This window comes from Tupaia chinensis, unplaced genomic scaffold, assembly GCF_000334495.1.
Source record: "Tupaia chinensis unplaced genomic scaffold, TupChi_1.0 Scaffold143796_1, whole genome shotgun sequence".
Classification (NCBI taxonomy): domain Eukaryota; kingdom Metazoa; phylum Chordata; class Mammalia; order Scandentia; family Tupaiidae; genus Tupaia; species Tupaia belangeri.
In genome coordinates, this window is record NW_006203646.1 from 4,699,980 (window position 1) to 4,718,831 (window position 18,852).

The window sequence follows — 18,852 nt, forward strand, 5'->3', positions numbered from 1 at the left end:
AAGAGCCATGGGCTACAGCTTGGAAGCACCCAAGGTTCGTGATTCTAGTTGTTTTGTATATTTTTATTGTTTTGATTGTCACTGTGCTAAGTCCATACCAGGTTCGTTCTAAGTACTGATTAGAAGATCTTGCTCTCTGGGGCCAGCAGGTGGCATAATAGTTAAGACACTGGACTCCCACCTGACTGACCAGAGTTCGAGTCCCAGACCTGGTGGCTTGAAAGTCATGCCAGGTATGTGTGTGTACATGCCCAAAATCCCAGGAGGAGAATGGAGAAGAAGGGATTGTGGTGTGGCCACCCCCGCAGTGGGGTGAGTTCTCACTTTCTCTCTTACTCTCTCTGTCTCCCTGGAAAGCACATGCACCCTATGGCAAAAATCTTAAATATATATATATATATATATATATACACACACACACACACACACACACATATATTTCACTCTCTTATACTTAGAGGCTGGCCTAATGGGGTTCTGAAAAGCAGCATTTGTGAAGCTTCATGGACATTGGTGCTGCACTGGGGAGGGGCATGTAGGTAGGTGATGGTGACTTCTCAGAGCTTTAGATGCCCTGATAATTCCCATCATCCCCTTACAATGTCATCCTGCAAACCTACAATCCATGTGTGGGAAGTGTGCCTACTAAACAAACTCAGTGTTGCCCAGTGCCCCCTTTCGACAGGATTGTGGCTCCTGGACCCTGTAGGTGAGGCAGTTCTGAGTCCCTTACTGTACAGAGGATTCACAGTCCCATCCTAGGCTCCTCCTTAACGGAGAAGTTTGTAGTGTCTGTTAACATCACTCTTTTCGGTACCAGCAGACACGCTCAGACCATGTGGCTGGGTGTAGCCCCTCCTCCTCCCTCTCCTCTCCATCCTGGACTATACCCTACCAAAAGAAAGAGGAAGAATCAACAACACAGGACTGGGAGTGCTGGCGCCGCCTCAGCAGGGAGCAAGCAGCACTCCCCAGCTCAGAGCTGCTGCTGAGGACAGAAGGCAGGTCCAGTGCTTCGTGAGTCTGTGCATATGTATTCCTGTCGGAGATCCTCCTCTGCTAAGGACTTCGTGACAAACTAGCCACAAATGTGTACTGTGCCAATCTAGCTAAGTCAGATAGCTATACTGAGCCTGGCCTGGCCTACTGCCCAAAGTCCACCAAAGAGTGTGTGTTTTTTCCTTGGTGGCAAAATGTGCCCCTTGGGTAAGCAATCTTGTCTCTTTTGCAACCTCGAGCCCAACCATCTTAGGGAGCCGGGAGCCCTTCCATCCCATGCCAGGCGCTGCAGCTCACCACTAATGTTGAGCAGATGTGTAAAGAAGAAGGACTGTTTGTGGAAGTCCTCTATGGCGAGGACAATGGGCCCATCAAGGCTGCTTCTCAGGGTCTTCTTGGAGCCACTTTTGTCTGCGATGAGGGACTCGAGCATGGTCCGCACCATGTACAGCTTGAAAAGAAAGAAAGGTGGGAAGGTCAGGAGCTGGCTCTCCTCCAGGGGGGAAGGTTGCTTTGTGCTGCATTTATTTTTAACTTTTTTCTTTAGATATCTGCTCTTAAAAAGCATCGTCTTAAGGTAGCACCAGTTCAAGGTTGGAGAAGACAATCTGGAACTGTGAAACCCTTCAAGAGGGGGAAGGCCCAGCCTGGGAAGGGCATTCTGCCCAGGGCCCTGTGGCCCTCTTGGGTCGGTAGACCTGGCGGCACCAGGTAGTTCCAGCCCAGGGAGAGGTTCCTGCCCGCTCTGCTCAGCCAAGTGCGTGGGCATCAGAGGTAGAACCTCATTGCTCATCACTCTAGAGTCACTTCCTGCTTTCCCAGAAGGCCGTGGTAGCACCATAGGTGTAGAACTGGACTGGGAATCAAAAGACCAGGGCTCGAGGCCAGGCACTGCTGCTGAGTTGCTGTGTGACCTTAGGCAACAAAGTCCCCACTCTGGGCCTCAGTTGTCTTATCAAACAAAAGGGAGCTGGACCAGGTAGTTTCCATACCGGTCCCTTTCAGCTGTAACATTCTAAGGAACTGTGAAACCGAGTAAAACCAGAATGAGCACCCCCTCCCATATCTCAAGCATCTGACCCTCCGCGTTTGGAATGCATTAGTGAGCGATGGCGCCCTCTGGTGGCATGAACTGCATTGCGCAGCCTGCCGAAATCCTGGGTGGAAAGCAGATTAAGGGTGGTACTTACACAGGAGGCTACTAGGCATTTAACTCCTGCTTACAGAGTGCCTTAAGTGCAAAGGGCGCAAGTGCGGTAGGGCGGTTCTCTTTGCTAATCTAGATCTTTCCACACCATTTGTCTTTGAATCTTAGGGCTGGAAGGGGCCTTGAGAAGCCAGGCTAGTCCACTCCTGCTGCCTCCTCGAGCAGGGTACCCAAACCAACCCAGCCAGGCGGTGTGATACCAGGGATCGGCAGCCTCTTCGGCCCTGTGTGCCACCAGTGGGGTGAAACAAAGCCCTCGGGGACCACTGGCAGGCCTACGACATAGATAGGAGAGAAGGAAGAGGGAATGGGAGGGCAGGAGAGACAGGGAAGAGGGAGAGAGAGAAAGAGAGAGAGAGAGAAAAGCAAGAGGTATTGTATACGGTGGGAAAGCCCCCGCGACACTAGGGGTCACTTCTGAGATGCTCCAACCTCCCAACAACCACACACGTCTCGGCTGCCTGGGGGTCTTCTCTAGGACCTCGCCCACGGCGCGCCTGGTCAGGCCACGCAGCCACAGAGACGCGAGACACACCAGCCCTACCGCAGGGCTGTCTCCAATGCTGCAGGGCAACCGTGGCTGCTGGCTGGCTAGACAGTCCACCGTCTGCAGCCCTCGCTGGGCACAACTCGTCATCCCTAGAACCAAGACGCATGTTTCTAATGGCGTCCTTTCGGGCCCTCAAAGACAGGATTCATCGAGTCCAGTCTGCTGTGGGTGCTGGCTGAGGGGGATCACATCCTAGCTCCTGGAAAACTGGCTTCTTCCGTGAGGATGAGCTCTCCCCTTCTGCTTTAACAGAGAAACATCTCTGTCCCGACTCTGGGAGATGCCTGTGTCTAACCGTGTTCCCAAGGGCCATACGAGAGCCCTGGGTGGGAGTCAGGAGACCTGGGTTCTTGTCTCACCTCCACCTGGGACTCACCCTGTGACTTGGACAAGTCACTTCCCCTCTCTGAACCTCAGTTTCCCCAGCTGGAAAATAGGGCAAGGGACAACTTTGTCACTCAGAGCTCTTCAGCTCTGGCTGTCTAGGAGTCCACCGGCTCTGTCTGTGCCACCTAATGTGGCTGGGTGGGGGCTGGGAGACTTCACTGATGGTGACCCTCCCCCTCACATTGTCAACACGAGATTCTGGCTCTGTCTCCCTCAGTTTCTCTCTGTTCACTCTGCCTGTTGCATGCGCTCTCTCTCTCTCTCTCTCTCTCTCCCTCTCGTCCTCCTGCCCGGTTTCTCTTGGGCCTTATCTGTCTCCTCCTCACCTAAGCCTCAGGACTTGCACCACCGGGGCGGGGCGTACTAGGCTGGAAAAGCCTCTGACCCTTGACATTCCACAGAGCTGTTCACAGATCCTCCTTGGGATCTTCTACACCCAGCAGGTGGGACTGTGCAAACTGCCCTGAGGGGGCAGTGAAGCCACAGGAAGTTCTGCTGACCCCACTGAGAAGTCGCCTTGCCCCTCCCGCCCCCACCCTCCTGCCCAGACACAGACACACACAGAGGGAGAGGGGTCAGGAGGTAGGCCTCAGGTGACCCTTCTCAGACCACGCAGAGCGGACAGAAGCTTAAAGACCATCTGCAGCAGTTCCCAGCCAGGGACTCCTGGGGCCTGAAGCTGCAACAGGACCCATCTGCTTGTTGGATGCCCCAGAATGCCTACCAAAGGTGACGAGGATTTAGCTGAGCTGTCCAGATTATTTACCTGTAATTTTATGACTACTTTGGATACACTACTATTTGTTGTCTAAAGGCTCTGGTTGGTGACTCTGAATATTTCTGATTACTAGGCTTTCTTTAAAGGGCCGAGGGCTTTTGATATTTGTGCATTTGAGGGATGTGGGGAATAAGAAAACAGGTGTTATGTCAGTAACACAATTTCACGCAAAGTCTTCACTTTACAGAAAGATGATCAGAGCTCAGAAAGGTCAAGATGCTTTCCCAAGATCACACAGCAAGTCAGAGGCAGAACGTGTGAATTTCCAAGCTGGGATGTTACTATAGGAAAAAGGGCCAGGGTTTATTAAAGAGGGATAGGATAGATGCATATATTCCATTGTAAAGTCCTCCTGCACTTAGTCATGGGCTAGGAGGGAGCCAGGCAGGGTGGATATGGTATTATCCCCACTGGCCAGATTAAACAACTGAGGCACAGGGAGAATGTGTAACGTGCCCAAGGTCACACGGGTGTCTAGGACTAGAATCCAGGTCTCCTGAATCTTAAGCCAGTGGTCCTCCTTCCTTTATCAAAACAAGATAGTACAACAGAATAAGACCAGAGCCGCTACCCAACCCTGTCCCTCCTGACGAGACCCCCAGTCCCGCTGCCCCAGGGTCCAGCCATGAAGAGCTACCAAGGCCAAGCTGGCTTCTGAGCCAATCACGCTGGCCTGGGCCTAGAACCACTTACCTGGGTGCTGGAAGGCCCCACGGCGCGCCGGGGCACCTTGATGTCAAATCCGCCCTTAGGGTCCTTCTCCCCTCTCAAGCATGGGTCATTGGGGGGCTCTCGGCCTCCCTCCCAGTCACAGATGGTTTTCCGAATTGCCTGCAGGACACTAGGAAAGAAGAACTGAGACTCAGACCAGGTCTAGACCGGGAAGGAGGGACTGCGAGCCTGTATTTCTAGGTCCCACGGTGTCCTTGGCCTCCCAGTGTTGGAACTGGTCGCGTGCTGGTGAAGCACATTCCTGGACCCTCACCCACCAGAGATGCTGGTTTAAGAACAGTTTTAGGAGCCGGCAGGTGGCATGGTAATTAAGGTGCTAGACTCTCGCTTGGTAGACTGTAGTTTGAGTCCTGGACCTGGTGGCTGGCTTTCTCACTTTCCTTCTCTCCTTCTATCTCTCTCTGATCAAATTAAAATAATAATAATAAATAAAATAAGCCTTTGGGGGGGGGGAGAACAGATTTAATGTGCAGTCGCTAATCTGCATTTAACAAACAACCTATGAATCTGATGCCGTCTGGATGAGAACTCAGCTCTGAGCCCACGATGTGGGAGAAGACTTGGGTGAGGCAGGATGGTGACTTTTCCTTTTGGTTATCAGGGAGTCTCATCAGTCCAATGAAATCTCTGTATATTCGAAGTTTTAATAAGAGCTTACACTTGTTGCTATGTGTTTAAGTCTACACATGGACTATGCCATGTCATCACCTGAAGTAGGTACCATTATCCCCTTCATTCAAAAATGAGGAACACTGAGGTTGGGGGAAGGTAAGAAGCTTGACTAAGTCCGCACTGCTAGATGGTGGTGGATTTGAGCTTCAAACCAGAGATGGAGGCTTAATTCATCCCAAACATCTAGCTTCTTAAAGCAGACCTACTGGAACATACTGGAACTTTCTAGAAGGAACTGTGTGTATTCATATGCCAACGTGGAAGCTGACCAAGCTGAGACTATGTATTAGATTATTAGAATATCTCTAATACGTACCTAGCACCCCTTTTTATGATAAAGAGCATTTACATGAGAGAGAAAGAGAACAGTGCCCTCAAAAGGGTCTTGTAACTCTGCAATCCCCTTTCGCCAGCCCTAGCGCACCCTTGCACCTAGCGTGTGCTAGAGAGTTGGTGAAAGGGGATCATGGCTGCCTTTAGGCTGACCCAGAGATTTGAACCCGTGGTCAGCCACGGGCTCATGCCTCACAGGGCACATGCCTCATCACTGAGCCACGGTAGCTGGGCTGAGCAGCCCTTATTTTCAATGTGCCAGTGGCAAGGGCCATCCGAAAACTTACCTGATGAGGACATTCTTCTTCTTCCGCACTGCCTGCCTCAGCGGCTCACGCAGTGTCACCTGGGCAAAGTCCTGAAGGGCGGCGTAGATGGTGTTCCTGATGGCCTGGTTGAACACGCTCTCCATCCTACCCATGAGCACCTGCAGGCCTTTGATCATGGCGATCACCTGGCAGGCAGAGATCAGGTTAGGCTCACCACAGCCATCCGGCCCCCACCCTCCGCCACGTCGCAGGGAGGGGCTTGTGTGAGATGGGCAGAAGCACCAGGTCAGTGCCAGTTCATGACCAGGGCACCATGTGTGGACGGGCACATGCACACTCCGCTGCCTTCACCAGGAAAGTCTTGCTACGGAACAGATGTGCCAGCTCATCTGAACACAGCAGCTCGTGACAAAGCTGATCCCCATCCTGGCGTGAGTGCCCAGTCTCGTTGCTGACTAGTGACAAGAGACAGCCAGTCCACAGAGCACGTTGCACTCCAGCTTGGGGAGGCCTCTCCACGCACCGGACACCCACAGCCCATGCCAAGTAGAACTTTCTTAACTAACATTTCCTAAGGAATTTTTATAATCTTTGTTTTTAAATAATTTGGCCAGTTCCTGTTGGAGTCCATTAGGGAAAAACGTATCTTACAGAAGTTTTGGGGAGGAAACCTCTGTTCTGTCTGCCTCCTCCTCCCTGCCCCTTCACTCGCTCATCTGTTAGCGAGATGGGGAAAGAAACAAGGGTCTGCGATGAGAGCAGCCTGGCCCGGTCCTGCTCTCTCTTTTGGGACCTGCCGGCAGGTCCGTCTTCCCCTGCAGTCATCACCCCTTCTCCCCATATCCTGAGGAATCAGACACGGAGTTATGAGACTGTTTGCCTGTTACCACATGAGTAACTTTAATGGGATGTGGTAGGAATAGGGATGTGTGGCCTTGAGTGGATGCCACATTTTCTAGTCTAGCTTTACTAGCGTCGTTTCTGATCCTTCAACCTCGATCAGCCTCAAGTGTTAATTTCCTGACTGATCGCAATTCAGAGGGGAAAGCATGTGTCACATCAGCCTCCTCACAGCCCCACACGGACACACCCATCAGTGTGCTCGAGTCTATGCAGCAGACTGAAGCACGGGGGGTGGGCAGCACAGCCCAGCAGGACCTGCAGGCCCCATGGCTGGTCCCAGGGGCCTGGCGACATCTGGGGAAGCTTGCTGCAGGCTGGCTGTGTTTCCTTCTAAGAGTTCTACAGGTTGTTAGCAGTGGACACACTAAGAAGTCGGGGGCCACGCAGAGCAATGGCAAGTGTGATTAGCATTTTTCTCCTGTCCGGAAGTATACGTCTGGGTCTCAGTCTTTAAAGAGCAGCTTGGAGATACGCTGGAGAAAAACTCGAACCTCCTCCATTTGGATGATCTTTAACTTTTCGAAGCTCATCTATTAATTTCATCCACTCTCTTATTCAATAATTACTTTTTGATTCTCAACAATAACCTTAGGATGAGACAAAGATGAGATTATTTGTTCCATTTTATAAATGAGGAAGTGGAAGCTGAAAGGGACGAAGGGATCAGGAGGCTCACGACGAGGATCCCGGTCTCGACTTCTGAACTCGCTGTCACATGCTCATGAAAAAGGCAGCTGCCACTCACAACCTAGTACGGATGAGCATTCCTCTCAAGTAAGAATGTCATTTTGAAATAAAAAAATAATTCTAAATATTACAAAGCAGGAAGAGTCCTCCCTCCAGAAGTCAGTACTGTTCATGGATTGATATACATGAATGTAGGTATGATGTCCTTCAACTTTGAGCAAATACGCAAAAGAAATTTAATTTTAGTGTAAATGGGATTTTGAGATTTTACATGCTGATTTTTACTTTCTTTTTCTTTAACCTTAACAATGTACTGTGCATAGCATTCCACATCACCACATCCTATTTTTTTTTTAAGACGTTTTTGCTATAGGGTGCGTGCGCTCACCAGACAGAGCAGAGAGAGACAGAGGGACAGAAAGTGAGAAATCACCCCCTGGGGGGATGGCCATGCCGCAATCCCTTCTCCTCCATTCTCCTCTCAGGATCTTGTGCCCAGCGTGAGTTTTAAGCCACCGGGTCCAGGACTCGAACCGAAGTCGACTACATGGGAGTCCAGCGACATAGCCATTATGCTAACTGCTGGTCCCAAATTTTATTTTTTTTAGTCACCACATCCTTTTTAATGATGTCATAGTATTCAACAACATGGTTGTATCTGAATCCATTTACTTGGTCCCATATCGAAGGACTTTACATTGTTTCACATGTTTTGGGATTATAAACAATACCGTGATAAACATCCACCCACACACATGTCTCTGCACAGGTGGCTTGTTTTCCTGGGATATATTGCCAAAAGAACTACTGGGCCAAAGAATATGCACATGAAAATGTAAATAAGTAACTCCACGGGGCCAGCGTACCCTCACGGAGAGCCTGTCAATGGAGAAGGGACACCCGACCTATCTGAGAAAGTCCGATTCCCACAGTGCAGCCTGTCACGGCATCACCGGTCTCCCCAGTCTTTGCTCTCCTGATTGGTAAACGCTGTTACCTCATCTTTGTTCCAGTCTGTAGTTCTCTGACCATTAGTTTAGTCATCTTTTACATTGTTTTTAACCACCTGATTTTCTTTTGTTTCTTCTTTTGGTTTCTTTTTGTCTATTTTTCTAGTGGAGTAAAGAGTCTCCTTTTGATGTTTAAGACGAGAATGAGTTTCTAACCAATTGTGAATAACGACTCTTGACGGCGATTAATCCGGATGGGAGAAGGGGACAGGACGGACATACTAGGAGGACCAATGCTGTCACCTTCCTTGGAACCACTTCTGGAGTCACAAGGAGTCACCCCGGGGAGAGGGAGAAGAGACGCAGGGAGGCAGCACTTACCTCAACGAAGGCAAACTTTTCCTCGCTGGTGTAATTGTAGCGCGTGGCTCTCTCGTACTCCTCCGCCGTGCCAGGGCAGTCCTTATTGCAGAACTTGTCTGTGGGGTGAACCAGCTTCCAGGAGTACTGGGAGGAGGGGGACAATACAAACGTCCATCAAACGAGGCATGCAGACAAATGTGCTGCATCCACACGGTGGAATATTACTCAGTCATAAAAAGGGAACAAGTACTGACTCGAGCTATAAAATAGATGAACTTTGAAAACAGGGAAATACAAAATGCAGAGAAAATAAAAGAAATCAGAGCAAAAGAGCACATATAATGTGATTCCATTTATATGAAATATCCAGAAATTCGTAGACATGGAAAGTAGATTGCTTAGGGCTTGGGGGGCAGGGGTGTGATAACAGGGACTTTCTTTTCGAAGTGATGAAAATGTTCTAAACTTGACTGTGGTTATACAACTCTGTGAATATACTAAGAACTAGCGAGTCTATACTTTATGTGGGTACATGGTGTAGTATGAATGATATCTACATTAAGTTGCTGGGAATAAAAAGGGGCTGAGAAGAGGCAGGGGCAGATTCGAGGGATGAGAGGTCCTGCGAAGCCCTCTGCCCAGGGGACACCTACCACCTCCATGACGTGGGCGCTCCACTTGGATAACAGCTGCAGGCCCCGCAGGGCCAGGTCGAAGAGCTCGCGGTACTCCTCATCTGACTTCTGGCTGTCCAGCCCCGAGCCTGTCACCACCTAGGAACAGGGACCATCACGCTCGCCTTCTACAGGCCTGGCACTTCTGTAATGATTTCACTGATGCCCCACACACACTGCAGGGAAGAGCCATTACTAGACTCTGGGCAGAGAAGCTCGGGCTCAGACCAGTGCCTCACGGAAGGCTGAGGTTTCTGGTTCCGGTGGTGTGCGGACAAAGCCCCACTGTAACCACCCTGCGATACTGCAGATCACAGGCAGTGGCTTTTGAACCTGTTTGGCTGTTGCACAGTAAGAGGTATACCTTGGGGCTGGCAGGTGGCATGGTGGTTAAGGTGCTGTTCCTGCATGACTGACTGTGGTTTGAGTCCCGGAGCTGGAGGCTTGGTTTCTCTCTTTCTCTCTGGTCAAATTAAGTAATAATGATAAATAAAATTAATTAAAGTAATTCTTTTTTTTTTTTTTTAAAGAACCCTGGCTAAATCGTGGCTCTGAGGAAAAAAACGATTACCTTTCTGTGAGCCTCTGGTCACAGTGTTCTCATCAGCCAGTGGATATATAACTTTGCTGCATGCATTTTTTTTTTTTTTGAGAGTTTTTGCTATAGGGCACGTGCGCTCACCAGAAAGACAGAGAAAGACAGACAGAAAATGAGAAATGACCCCTGGGGGGATGGCTATACCACAATCCCTTCTCCTCCATTCTCCTCTCAGGATCTTGGGCATGCATGCACACGCGCCCGGCATGATTTTAAGCCACCGGGTCCGAGACTTAAACCACGGTCGACTACATGGGAGTTCAGCGACATAGCCATTACACTAACTGCTGGTCCCAATGCATGTTTTCTTTTAAAGACGTCATTGTGATATTGTTGATTTATTACCAGTAACTCATAGTCAATAGCACCATAATGCTAGTGCTATTTACTTATTTTAATTTGACCAGAGAGGGACACAGCAAAAGAGAGAGAGAGAGACAGGGAAAGTGAGAAAGCAAGCCACCAGGTCCAGGCCTCAAACCGTGGTTGGCCATGTGGGAGTCCAGCACCCTTAACCACCATGCTACCTGTCAGCCCCAATAAATGAATTCTTTAAAAAATAAATTGCACCTAGACAGTGACTCAGGAACACAGAGCTATACAGAGATATTAAATTTATGTATGTATGTGACAACAAATTTGTTAAATAATCTCCCTCTAATACATGGGATTCTCTCTGATCTTCTATTTTGTATAAAAATGTTAATTACAAACCACTAAATTGATTTCATAATTCATGTAGTGGATGTGACCCACGGAATGAAAAGCGCTGGTATAGACACTCTTCTGTCTGCGTGTGTAAAAGTCCTTGGAGGAATATCATAGGTACGTATGTGTGTATATGAACAAATGTAACGTACATACATGGGTTTCTACGTATACACAGCTGGTCCTCATTACTCGCGACTTCTTGTTTCAGCGCTCGCACTATAAACAAGTATCTTTTTAGTGGCGTATTTAGTCCCACGCGTTCCACAGTTTTGTGCCTTTTTTTCCCTGGGGATTTCACAATTTAAAATGGCCCCCAAGCACAGGGCTGACATACCATCTAGTGTTTCCACATGCCAGAAAGCGGTGACATGCCTTATGGAAAAAATATGTGCTTTAGATAAGCTTAATTCAGAAATACATTACAGTGCTATTGAGTATGAGTTACTGGTAATAAATCAACAATATCATAATGGCGTCTTTGAAGGAAAACATGTATGAAGCGAAGCTATATATGGGCCAGCTGATGCGAACATTGTGACCAGAGGCTCACAGAAACCAAGTGTTTTCTTCCTCAGAGCCAGGATTTAGTATTTGCTAATTCAGTCTACGGCCACTTTACAAACCCACTCTGAATAAAAAGAATCAATTGTGTATATATATATATATATATATATATACACATACATACATATACATACATACATATATATACACATACATACATACATACATATATATATATATATATAAGTGCTTACTTAAAAAAATATCTTTGGCTAGACTCAATCTTAGACCACGTAAAAGCTTGACTAGGGGGATTAGTAAGTAGTGTGATGATTACGGGGCTGAACTCCCACGTAGTTGACCGTGGTTCGAGTTCTGGACCAGGTGGCTTGAAACTAACACTGGGTGCATGTGTGCATGCCCAAACTCCTGGGAGGAGAATGAAGGAGAAGGGAACTGTGGGATGGCCATCCCCCCCGGGGAGTGATTTCTTGCTTTCTGTCGCTCTGGTGAGCACATGTGCCCTAAAGCAAAATCTCTCTCAAAAAAAAAAAAAGTGCTTGATGAGGAACTATGGAGACTTAGCACTCATGAGCACTTCTTCCTTGCAGCTTTAGTCCAGGTGATTGGTACATATGGTTAAGAATAAATGCTATGGGTTTGGGCTTGACCTTGGCCCATGGGGGTTACTAGTCTAAAGGCCCATCATGCCTCTGTGAGGCCGTCTCCATTTTAAATACGTTGTCCTCCAATCACAATGTGTTCTGGATTCGCATTTGAAAATCATTACTGGGCAGCCACTGGCATGGTGATTAGGGTGGCTGGATCCCACACAGTCAATCGCAATTCGAATCCTGGTCCCGGTAGCTTTAGAAACACGCTGGGTATGTGTGCGTGCATGTCCAAAATCCTGAAAGGAGGAAGAGATGGAGGAGAAGGGATTGCAGTGTGACCATCTCCATAGGAGGTTCTTACTTTCTCTATCTGTCTGTCTCTCTCGCCCTGCCCGCAGTGCGAGTACACATGTCCTCTGACAAACTAAAAAAATAAAGAAAAAGCAAAGCATGATCACTACGGTCACTAGCCACGTGGTGGGGCTAGTGAGCAAACATGGGAAGTGCAGTCATTCAGTGCGAGGTAATAATGGAATTCAAACAAGGCCTTGTGTCTAAGAGAGCGACATGTATTAATATATATTAGAGAAGTGTACATATGTTGGGACCGGCTGGTGGCTTGGCAGTTAAAGCACTGAACTCCCACATGGCCAACTGAGATCTGAGTCCTGGACCTGGCAGCTTGCTTTCTCTCTTTCTCTCTATCTAGTCAAATTAAAAAGTAATGATAATAAAATTAAATAAATAATTCTCTAAAAAAGTATATGTGGGAAGAGACTATATACACACAAATATTAATCATAGTTGGTTCTGAGGTGGTAGGATTTTACATAATTGATTTTCTCTCTTTTTATCTGAGTGTTGTGTATTAATCATTTTCTGTAGCAGAAAAAACATTCAATGAAACATAATGATTGGGATTATAGCAGATTCTTACAGCCTTCTTCTGTCCAAATTGTATTTGTTTTTTTTATTTTACTTTGTGTTTTTTTTTTTGTTTGTTTGTTTAAGAGAGGTTTTTGCTATAGGGCACATGCACTCACCGGCTTGGCAAAGGGAGACAGAAAGTGAGAAATCACCCCCTTCTCCTCCAGTCTCCTCTTGGGATCTTGGGCATGCATGTACACATGCTTGGCATGAGTTTAAGCCACCGGGTCTAGGACTTGAACCGTGGTCAACTATGTGGGAGTCCAGCAACGTAACCATTACACCATCTGCAGCTCCCTGATTTTTTTTTTAAATGATCATTTATCACTGTAGTTTAAAATATGTACATGGTATTGTTGTGAACATTATGTTCAGAATCCTGAGTCTCTCACCATCCAGGGCACGGATGGTTTGGGTCACGTACGGGCAGAACTAACAAGGACGGGGTCCTCACTACCTGCCAGGCATAACACACTCTAGCCTCACAGCGTTTAACCGTCTCCGTGACCTTCCATGGCAGTCAGTATTGTTACATGTCCCAGGTGAGAAAACGGAGGTGCAGAAGTGCAAATAACTCGCGAAGCGCGGTGGCAGAACCAGACTTCGCCCGGCTCCAGGTGGCTCTACAATCCATGCTCTAAGCCCTCTGCCTTCCTGCCTCGGGGGCCTGTCCCCTCACTCCTACCCTCCATCATCCCCCATGTTCCCGTTCTTTCCTGGCTGCGCCTTCCCCTCGTGGCCCTGCTGCTCACCTCGCTGTTGCTGTAGCGAGCGAGTTCCGAGATGAAGCGGATGTGGTCATCCCGGATCTGCACCATCTGCTCGCAGATGTTGTACTGGGGGCTGATGCTGCTCTGGGTGCACGTCCACCTGGGTAGAAATGCGCGGCATTGGAGAGGGTCCCGGCCCCACGTGACCAGGTGAGGCAGGCTCCTTCCTCACTACCAGCTGCTGGTGCTCAGCCAACGCGACTGCTCCCCTGGGTGAAACCACAGGGTACCCCAGGCACCTCCGCAAGAAAGCCCGCTGGAAACACCATGGAGAGGACCGCAGGCCGAGTGGGGCAGTCCTTCCTTCTCCTCCAAGAGCCAGGCAGACCCCTTCACATACCTGGCCCACAATACTTACCAGCTGCACAGGGCGGGCAGGAGGGGGTCTTTAGGGTGATAAAGGGTGGAATTCAAGCTGAGAAGAAGCAAGGTGGGCAGCACCCCCCAGAGCTACCTATGCCCAACAGCGCTGTGGCTTGGGAGACAGGGCCTTGGGGAAACCCAAGTGGGACTGTGCCTCTTTTCCGGCAGTGACCTGGCAACACGGATGCAGCATGGGGAGAAGCCAGGGCCATTCTAAGACCACAGCTGGCACATGCTTCTCTGCCACATTGCTTTGCCTTCCTCCTTCCCTCTCCTCCTCTCTCTCACCACCCTCTCTCCTCCTTATTTTCTTCCTCCTCAATTCTTTTTGGAAAGGTGTCATATGAAAATCCATCCTGAATTGGAGAGGAAATAAATGAAAACCTTCACTCTTGTGCTCCATGCAAAAAAAAAAAAAAAAAAAAGGCACCTCCCTGCACTTTCTTCTGAGCCAGTAGATAGGCTAAGCATGAACAGCAAACAAGGAAAAAACACCTCCTGGGCAGAATTCGACATTTCAAAAGGAGCCCTGCAGTGGTTCTTACAAACACATGAGAATGGCAGTGGCCTTCCCTGGCTTCTACCTTGGTGGTATTGTGCGTTGCTGTGTAGGGCCAAATCGTACCATCACTCAAACCTCAAACCTCTGACACTACCCCGGTCACATCACAGCCTTGACCCAGCCACGCTCTGGAGACCCAGAAGTCACACAGGGAGAAGTGAGGAAACGAGCTCAGCGTTCTCAGTCCACACTTCCCCGTGGAAGCTCTGTGTGCGCTGGCGACAGAGGGGTGCGATGAAAGGAAACTCGCTCTCTCTGGTGAGACTCATTTGTGGGGTCTCCTGGCGGGGCCACTCAAGGCCCTCTTTTGTGTATTTTTGAGACACTAACACCCTCGCCCTTGACTAAGGACAGCAGGTCCCCACTGTGCGGCAAAAGCATATTCACTTGGCTTTGGTTGAGATGCACACAAAGGGCACCCCTTCAACAGCCTGGGAGATCAGAGGGGTGGCCAAGCTGCAGCCAGATGCCCCCGCCCCTGCTCTGGGAGTCATGAACACCAGACTTTAGCTTTTGTCACCTACGAGCCACCTACAGTGAGGCTGTCAACCCCCTTCACAGCTGGAACCATCCACACTGTACACGTAAGGACATACTTACTGCACAGTCACAAAACCTGGGGCAAGACCAGGGTGGCGAACAACAGTACCATCTCTCTCCACCTGGCCACTGTGTGCCGGCCTCGCCTCCCCACTCCTCAATGAGGGAAGGAGGAGGACGCCTGCTGTCCCACGGGGACGTGAACCGGACAAGGGGCGTGGCTGTGCTCTGCGCCTTTTTAAACCTGGCTGCAAAGGGCGATACAAAAGGGCTCAGAGCACCCTCCGCAGCTCCCCGCTGGTGGCCGGCACCAGTGCCCTGACGAAATCCACCTGCCCAGGGCTCTGGGGAGAGAGGAGGGGCTGAACTGGCCCCTCGGCTCCCTGCCCAGGCTGGGCGTCCTCACGGGAGCCGAGAGACATTACGGCAGGCACTCACTTGGACTTGTTCTCTTCATAGTGAGCACTGGTCTTAATGTATCTGGCCAGCTCTATCTGCATGTCGCCGAAAAGGGGAACCACCTGCAGCTGCTGCAAAGGAAGCAAACACAGCGCGTGAGATGCCAAGGGAGGGTGGGGAGGCTGCCTTCGCCCCAGGGGAGGCGGGGGTCTGGAGGCCGACCCGTAGTTTCTGCTTCTGATGGTGCTACCTTGCGACTCTGTGACCGAAGAGAGTCCCAGCCAGTATACAGGTCTTCCCTTGCTTCCAAACAACTCTTTGTGAGTGACTGAGCCCAGAGACTCAAAGCGACTTGTCCGAGGTTACCCAGCCAGCCGAACAGATAAAGTCCTAGGATCAGATGGCTGCCTCCCAGCGCGGGATCCGCTGTGTAATTTTCCCTAGCTTAGAGGACCCTTGCTGTCCCATACTCTGGACCAGGAGCAGGTATCTGTGTGCCACTGACTGCATGAGGCCTTCTGAGAAAGCCCATGACCTGAAAGTGACTAAAACCATAATACCTAACACCAGGGGGGCAGAAAAGTCCCAATTAAGACCAGAGCAAATAGAGAGGAGGATGGTGTTGGCTGTCTGCTTCTTGAGCTCTTGGTTCTGGGCAAAGCATTTAAAGGAGAATCAGGGCCAGCAGGTGATGTGGTGGTTAAGGTGCTGGACTCCCACATGGTTGACTGCAGACCAGACCTGGTGGCTTGAAACTCACGCCAGGCACATGTGCGTGCGTGCTCAACATCCTGGGAGGAGAATGGAGAAGGGATTGCCGTGTGGCCATTTCCCCAGAAGGTGATTTCTTGCTCTCTATGTCTCTGTATCTCTGTGACTCTCTGGAGAGCACATGCACCCTATAGCAAAAAATACCTCAAAAAAACCCCAAACAACTCAGTTATCTCAAGTTATTCAATAGCCCGGTGAAGTCAGTAGCATTATTATAGATGGAAAACCGAAGGCTTAGATAGCTTAAATGATTTTTCACAAAGTCAGTTGGCTAGAATTCAAGGAGCTAGGATGATCACCTGGGCTCTGACGGATCTAGGTAATCCCACCGAATCCTCAAAGAAACCCTATAGAATAGACCCTTAGCGGTTGTGCTTTTTAAACTGGGGAACTCCATTTCAGGCGTTATCAACTCCCAAGGTCGTCTAGCTCTCCAGTGGCGGGGCCAGATTTGAGCCTGGGCCTGGGTGTGCAGAGGTTGTCATTTTCCATTTTACCCCCATCTCAGTCAGGCTGACCTAGGGCAGAGTTTGCAAGGGTCTCCCAAGATAATCTCCCTCAGGCTGACTAGGGCAGAGTTTGCAAGGGTCTCCCAAGATGAGCTCTGTTTTCATTTGGGACAATGTTAGAGAAGACGTGAGGCAAAGCCACAGGTCTCCTCCTGACAGCTACTTTACCTCAAAGACTCAGTGGGGCTGAGGCCCAGCCGAGTGGCCTCCACACCACCCACATTTTCGCTGTGAATGGTAAGCTGGGCTCGCCCACATTGGATCCTTCAGGCCCAGCTCCATGCCAGCAGCACCCAGTGCTAGAACACACTGAAAACGTGGAATTCAGTTTCCAAGCAGGAAATCCCCTTGCAAAAACCTCTAAGGCTTGATTTAACTGCAAGCATTTTTGTTTTAAAGATCTGGGGCCAAAAGATCGAATCTCAGAGGCACGGGGATGGACTAAGTGTCAACGCACACAGATGAGGTACTTTGCCCAGAGGTGAGGGATGCTCAGGTGGCTCCAATGGGCCAGGTGAGAGGCGAGAGGCTGGCAGTTTGCAAATGCGAATCAACGTGAAAACCAGGCTTTTAACTCCCTACTTCTGTGAGCCCAGGTTTCTACTGAAATTAACACAGGTGCTGTCTCCTGGGATGCACCTCCTTCTTTAGGTGACAAGGGACTTCAGGTAAAGGAAAAAGCAGTATGGAGGAAAACAACAAAAATCTGAAGGCTCCCAGCTGAATCATAGCTGAACCTGAGATGCGGAACCATTATGGCTTTCACGAGGCTTTCTATATGGTAAATTCCTCTGTTGGTGGCGGCCAGAGGCCCTGTCATCCTAGTCTCTTCCTACAGCTACAGTTCAATATAGTCCCCACAGCTTTCTGAGTGCTTCCATTCCTCTCCCTACCATCTTGGCTGTGGGAAGCCCGGCCCCCTGCCCAGCCCCAGCTCCAGTTGCTGACCTTAAAGAACTTATCAATTTTGCTAAGGTTGATTCTCTTCTTGGCATCCAGTTTGTAAATGTTACTGACATTTCCATCCATCAGGTAGAGGCCAAAGCCCATCACCTAGAACGAGAAGGGGCAGAGCACAGAACCTAGTCACACCCACTGGAAAAGCTACACACACACACACACACACACACACACACACTTCCTATAGAAACACACACTTTACCCTAGACGTCCATACTTCTTCAAATAAAGACAGAAACAGGCCTAAATTTCAACTAGAGAGTATATTATTATGGTGGTTACTTCCTGAGCTCTTCCTACGGGCCAGAGTCTGTGCCGAGGGCTTTAAAAATCACTACTCTTTATACTCACCATATGAACTTATGACCAAGCTCTTTTTATTTTTATCTTTTACAATTTTGCCAGAGAGGGCACTCGCATTCCCTGTGAGAGACAGACAGAGCGGGGAAAATAATGTATTTATTTAGTATTGCCAGAGGGCACTGGGCTTATCCGGAAGAGAGACAGAGAGAGAGAGATAAGGAGAATACGATGGGGTGTGATCATGCCGCAATCCTTTCTCCATTTCATCCCCCCTGTCAGGATTTGGGGTATGCACACACACGTGCCTGGTATGTTTTACAAGTGGCCAGGGCTGGATTCAAATTGTGGTTGGCCATGTGGGATCTGCTTCCACTAAGCTACAAGGCTGGCCCTATAATAACCTTATTCTAGAGGTGAAGAATCAGAGAAACAGAGAGCGTGGACAACTTGCCAGGGTCACACAGCTGAGCTGCAGAGACAGGATCTGAAGCAGAGGCTGAGGCAGGAACTGTGGTTCTCTCCTGCTTGAGAAAAGGACGGTACCTAACTGCGTGTCATCTCCCTGGGGTGTAGCTCATCACAACAACAATAGGGGATCAGCAGTTAGCGTAATGACTATGTCGCTGGACTCCCACATAGTCGACCGCGGTTCGTGTCCCAGACCCGGTGGCTTAAAACTCATGCTGGGCGCGTGTGCGTGCGTGCTCAAGATCCCGAGAGGAGAATGGAGGAGAAGGGATTGCGACATGGCTATCCCCCCTGGGGAGTGATTTCTCACTTTCTGTCTCTCTGTCTTTCTCTGTCTGTCTGGCGAGCG

The 18,852-nt window shown here is 49.4% G+C and overlaps 1 protein-coding gene across 1 annotated transcript in view; it reads right to left on the minus strand.

Moving 5' to 3' along the window:
• CYFIP2 (cytoplasmic FMR1 interacting protein 2) overlaps positions 1-18,852 on the minus strand; it is a 164,630-nt gene that overhangs the window by 97,114 nt on the left and 48,664 nt on the right. Inside the window, exons 9-17 of the mRNA XM_014582780.2 lie at positions 17,721-17,825; positions 15,532-15,623; positions 13,611-13,728; positions 9,484-9,603; positions 8,849-8,974; positions 5,946-6,112; positions 4,615-4,762; positions 2,407-2,481; positions 1,297-1,450 (exon numbers count right to left, since the gene is read on the minus strand). Of these exons, the coding sequence (XP_014438266.1) occupies positions 1,297-1,450; positions 2,407-2,481; positions 4,615-4,762; positions 5,946-6,112; positions 8,849-8,974; positions 9,484-9,603; positions 13,611-13,728; positions 15,532-15,623; positions 17,721-17,825 (1,105 nt within the window). The remainder of the gene's footprint in view (positions 1-1,296; positions 1,451-2,406; positions 2,482-4,614; positions 4,763-5,945; positions 6,113-8,848; positions 8,975-9,483; positions 9,604-13,610; positions 13,729-15,531; positions 15,624-17,720; positions 17,826-18,852) is intronic.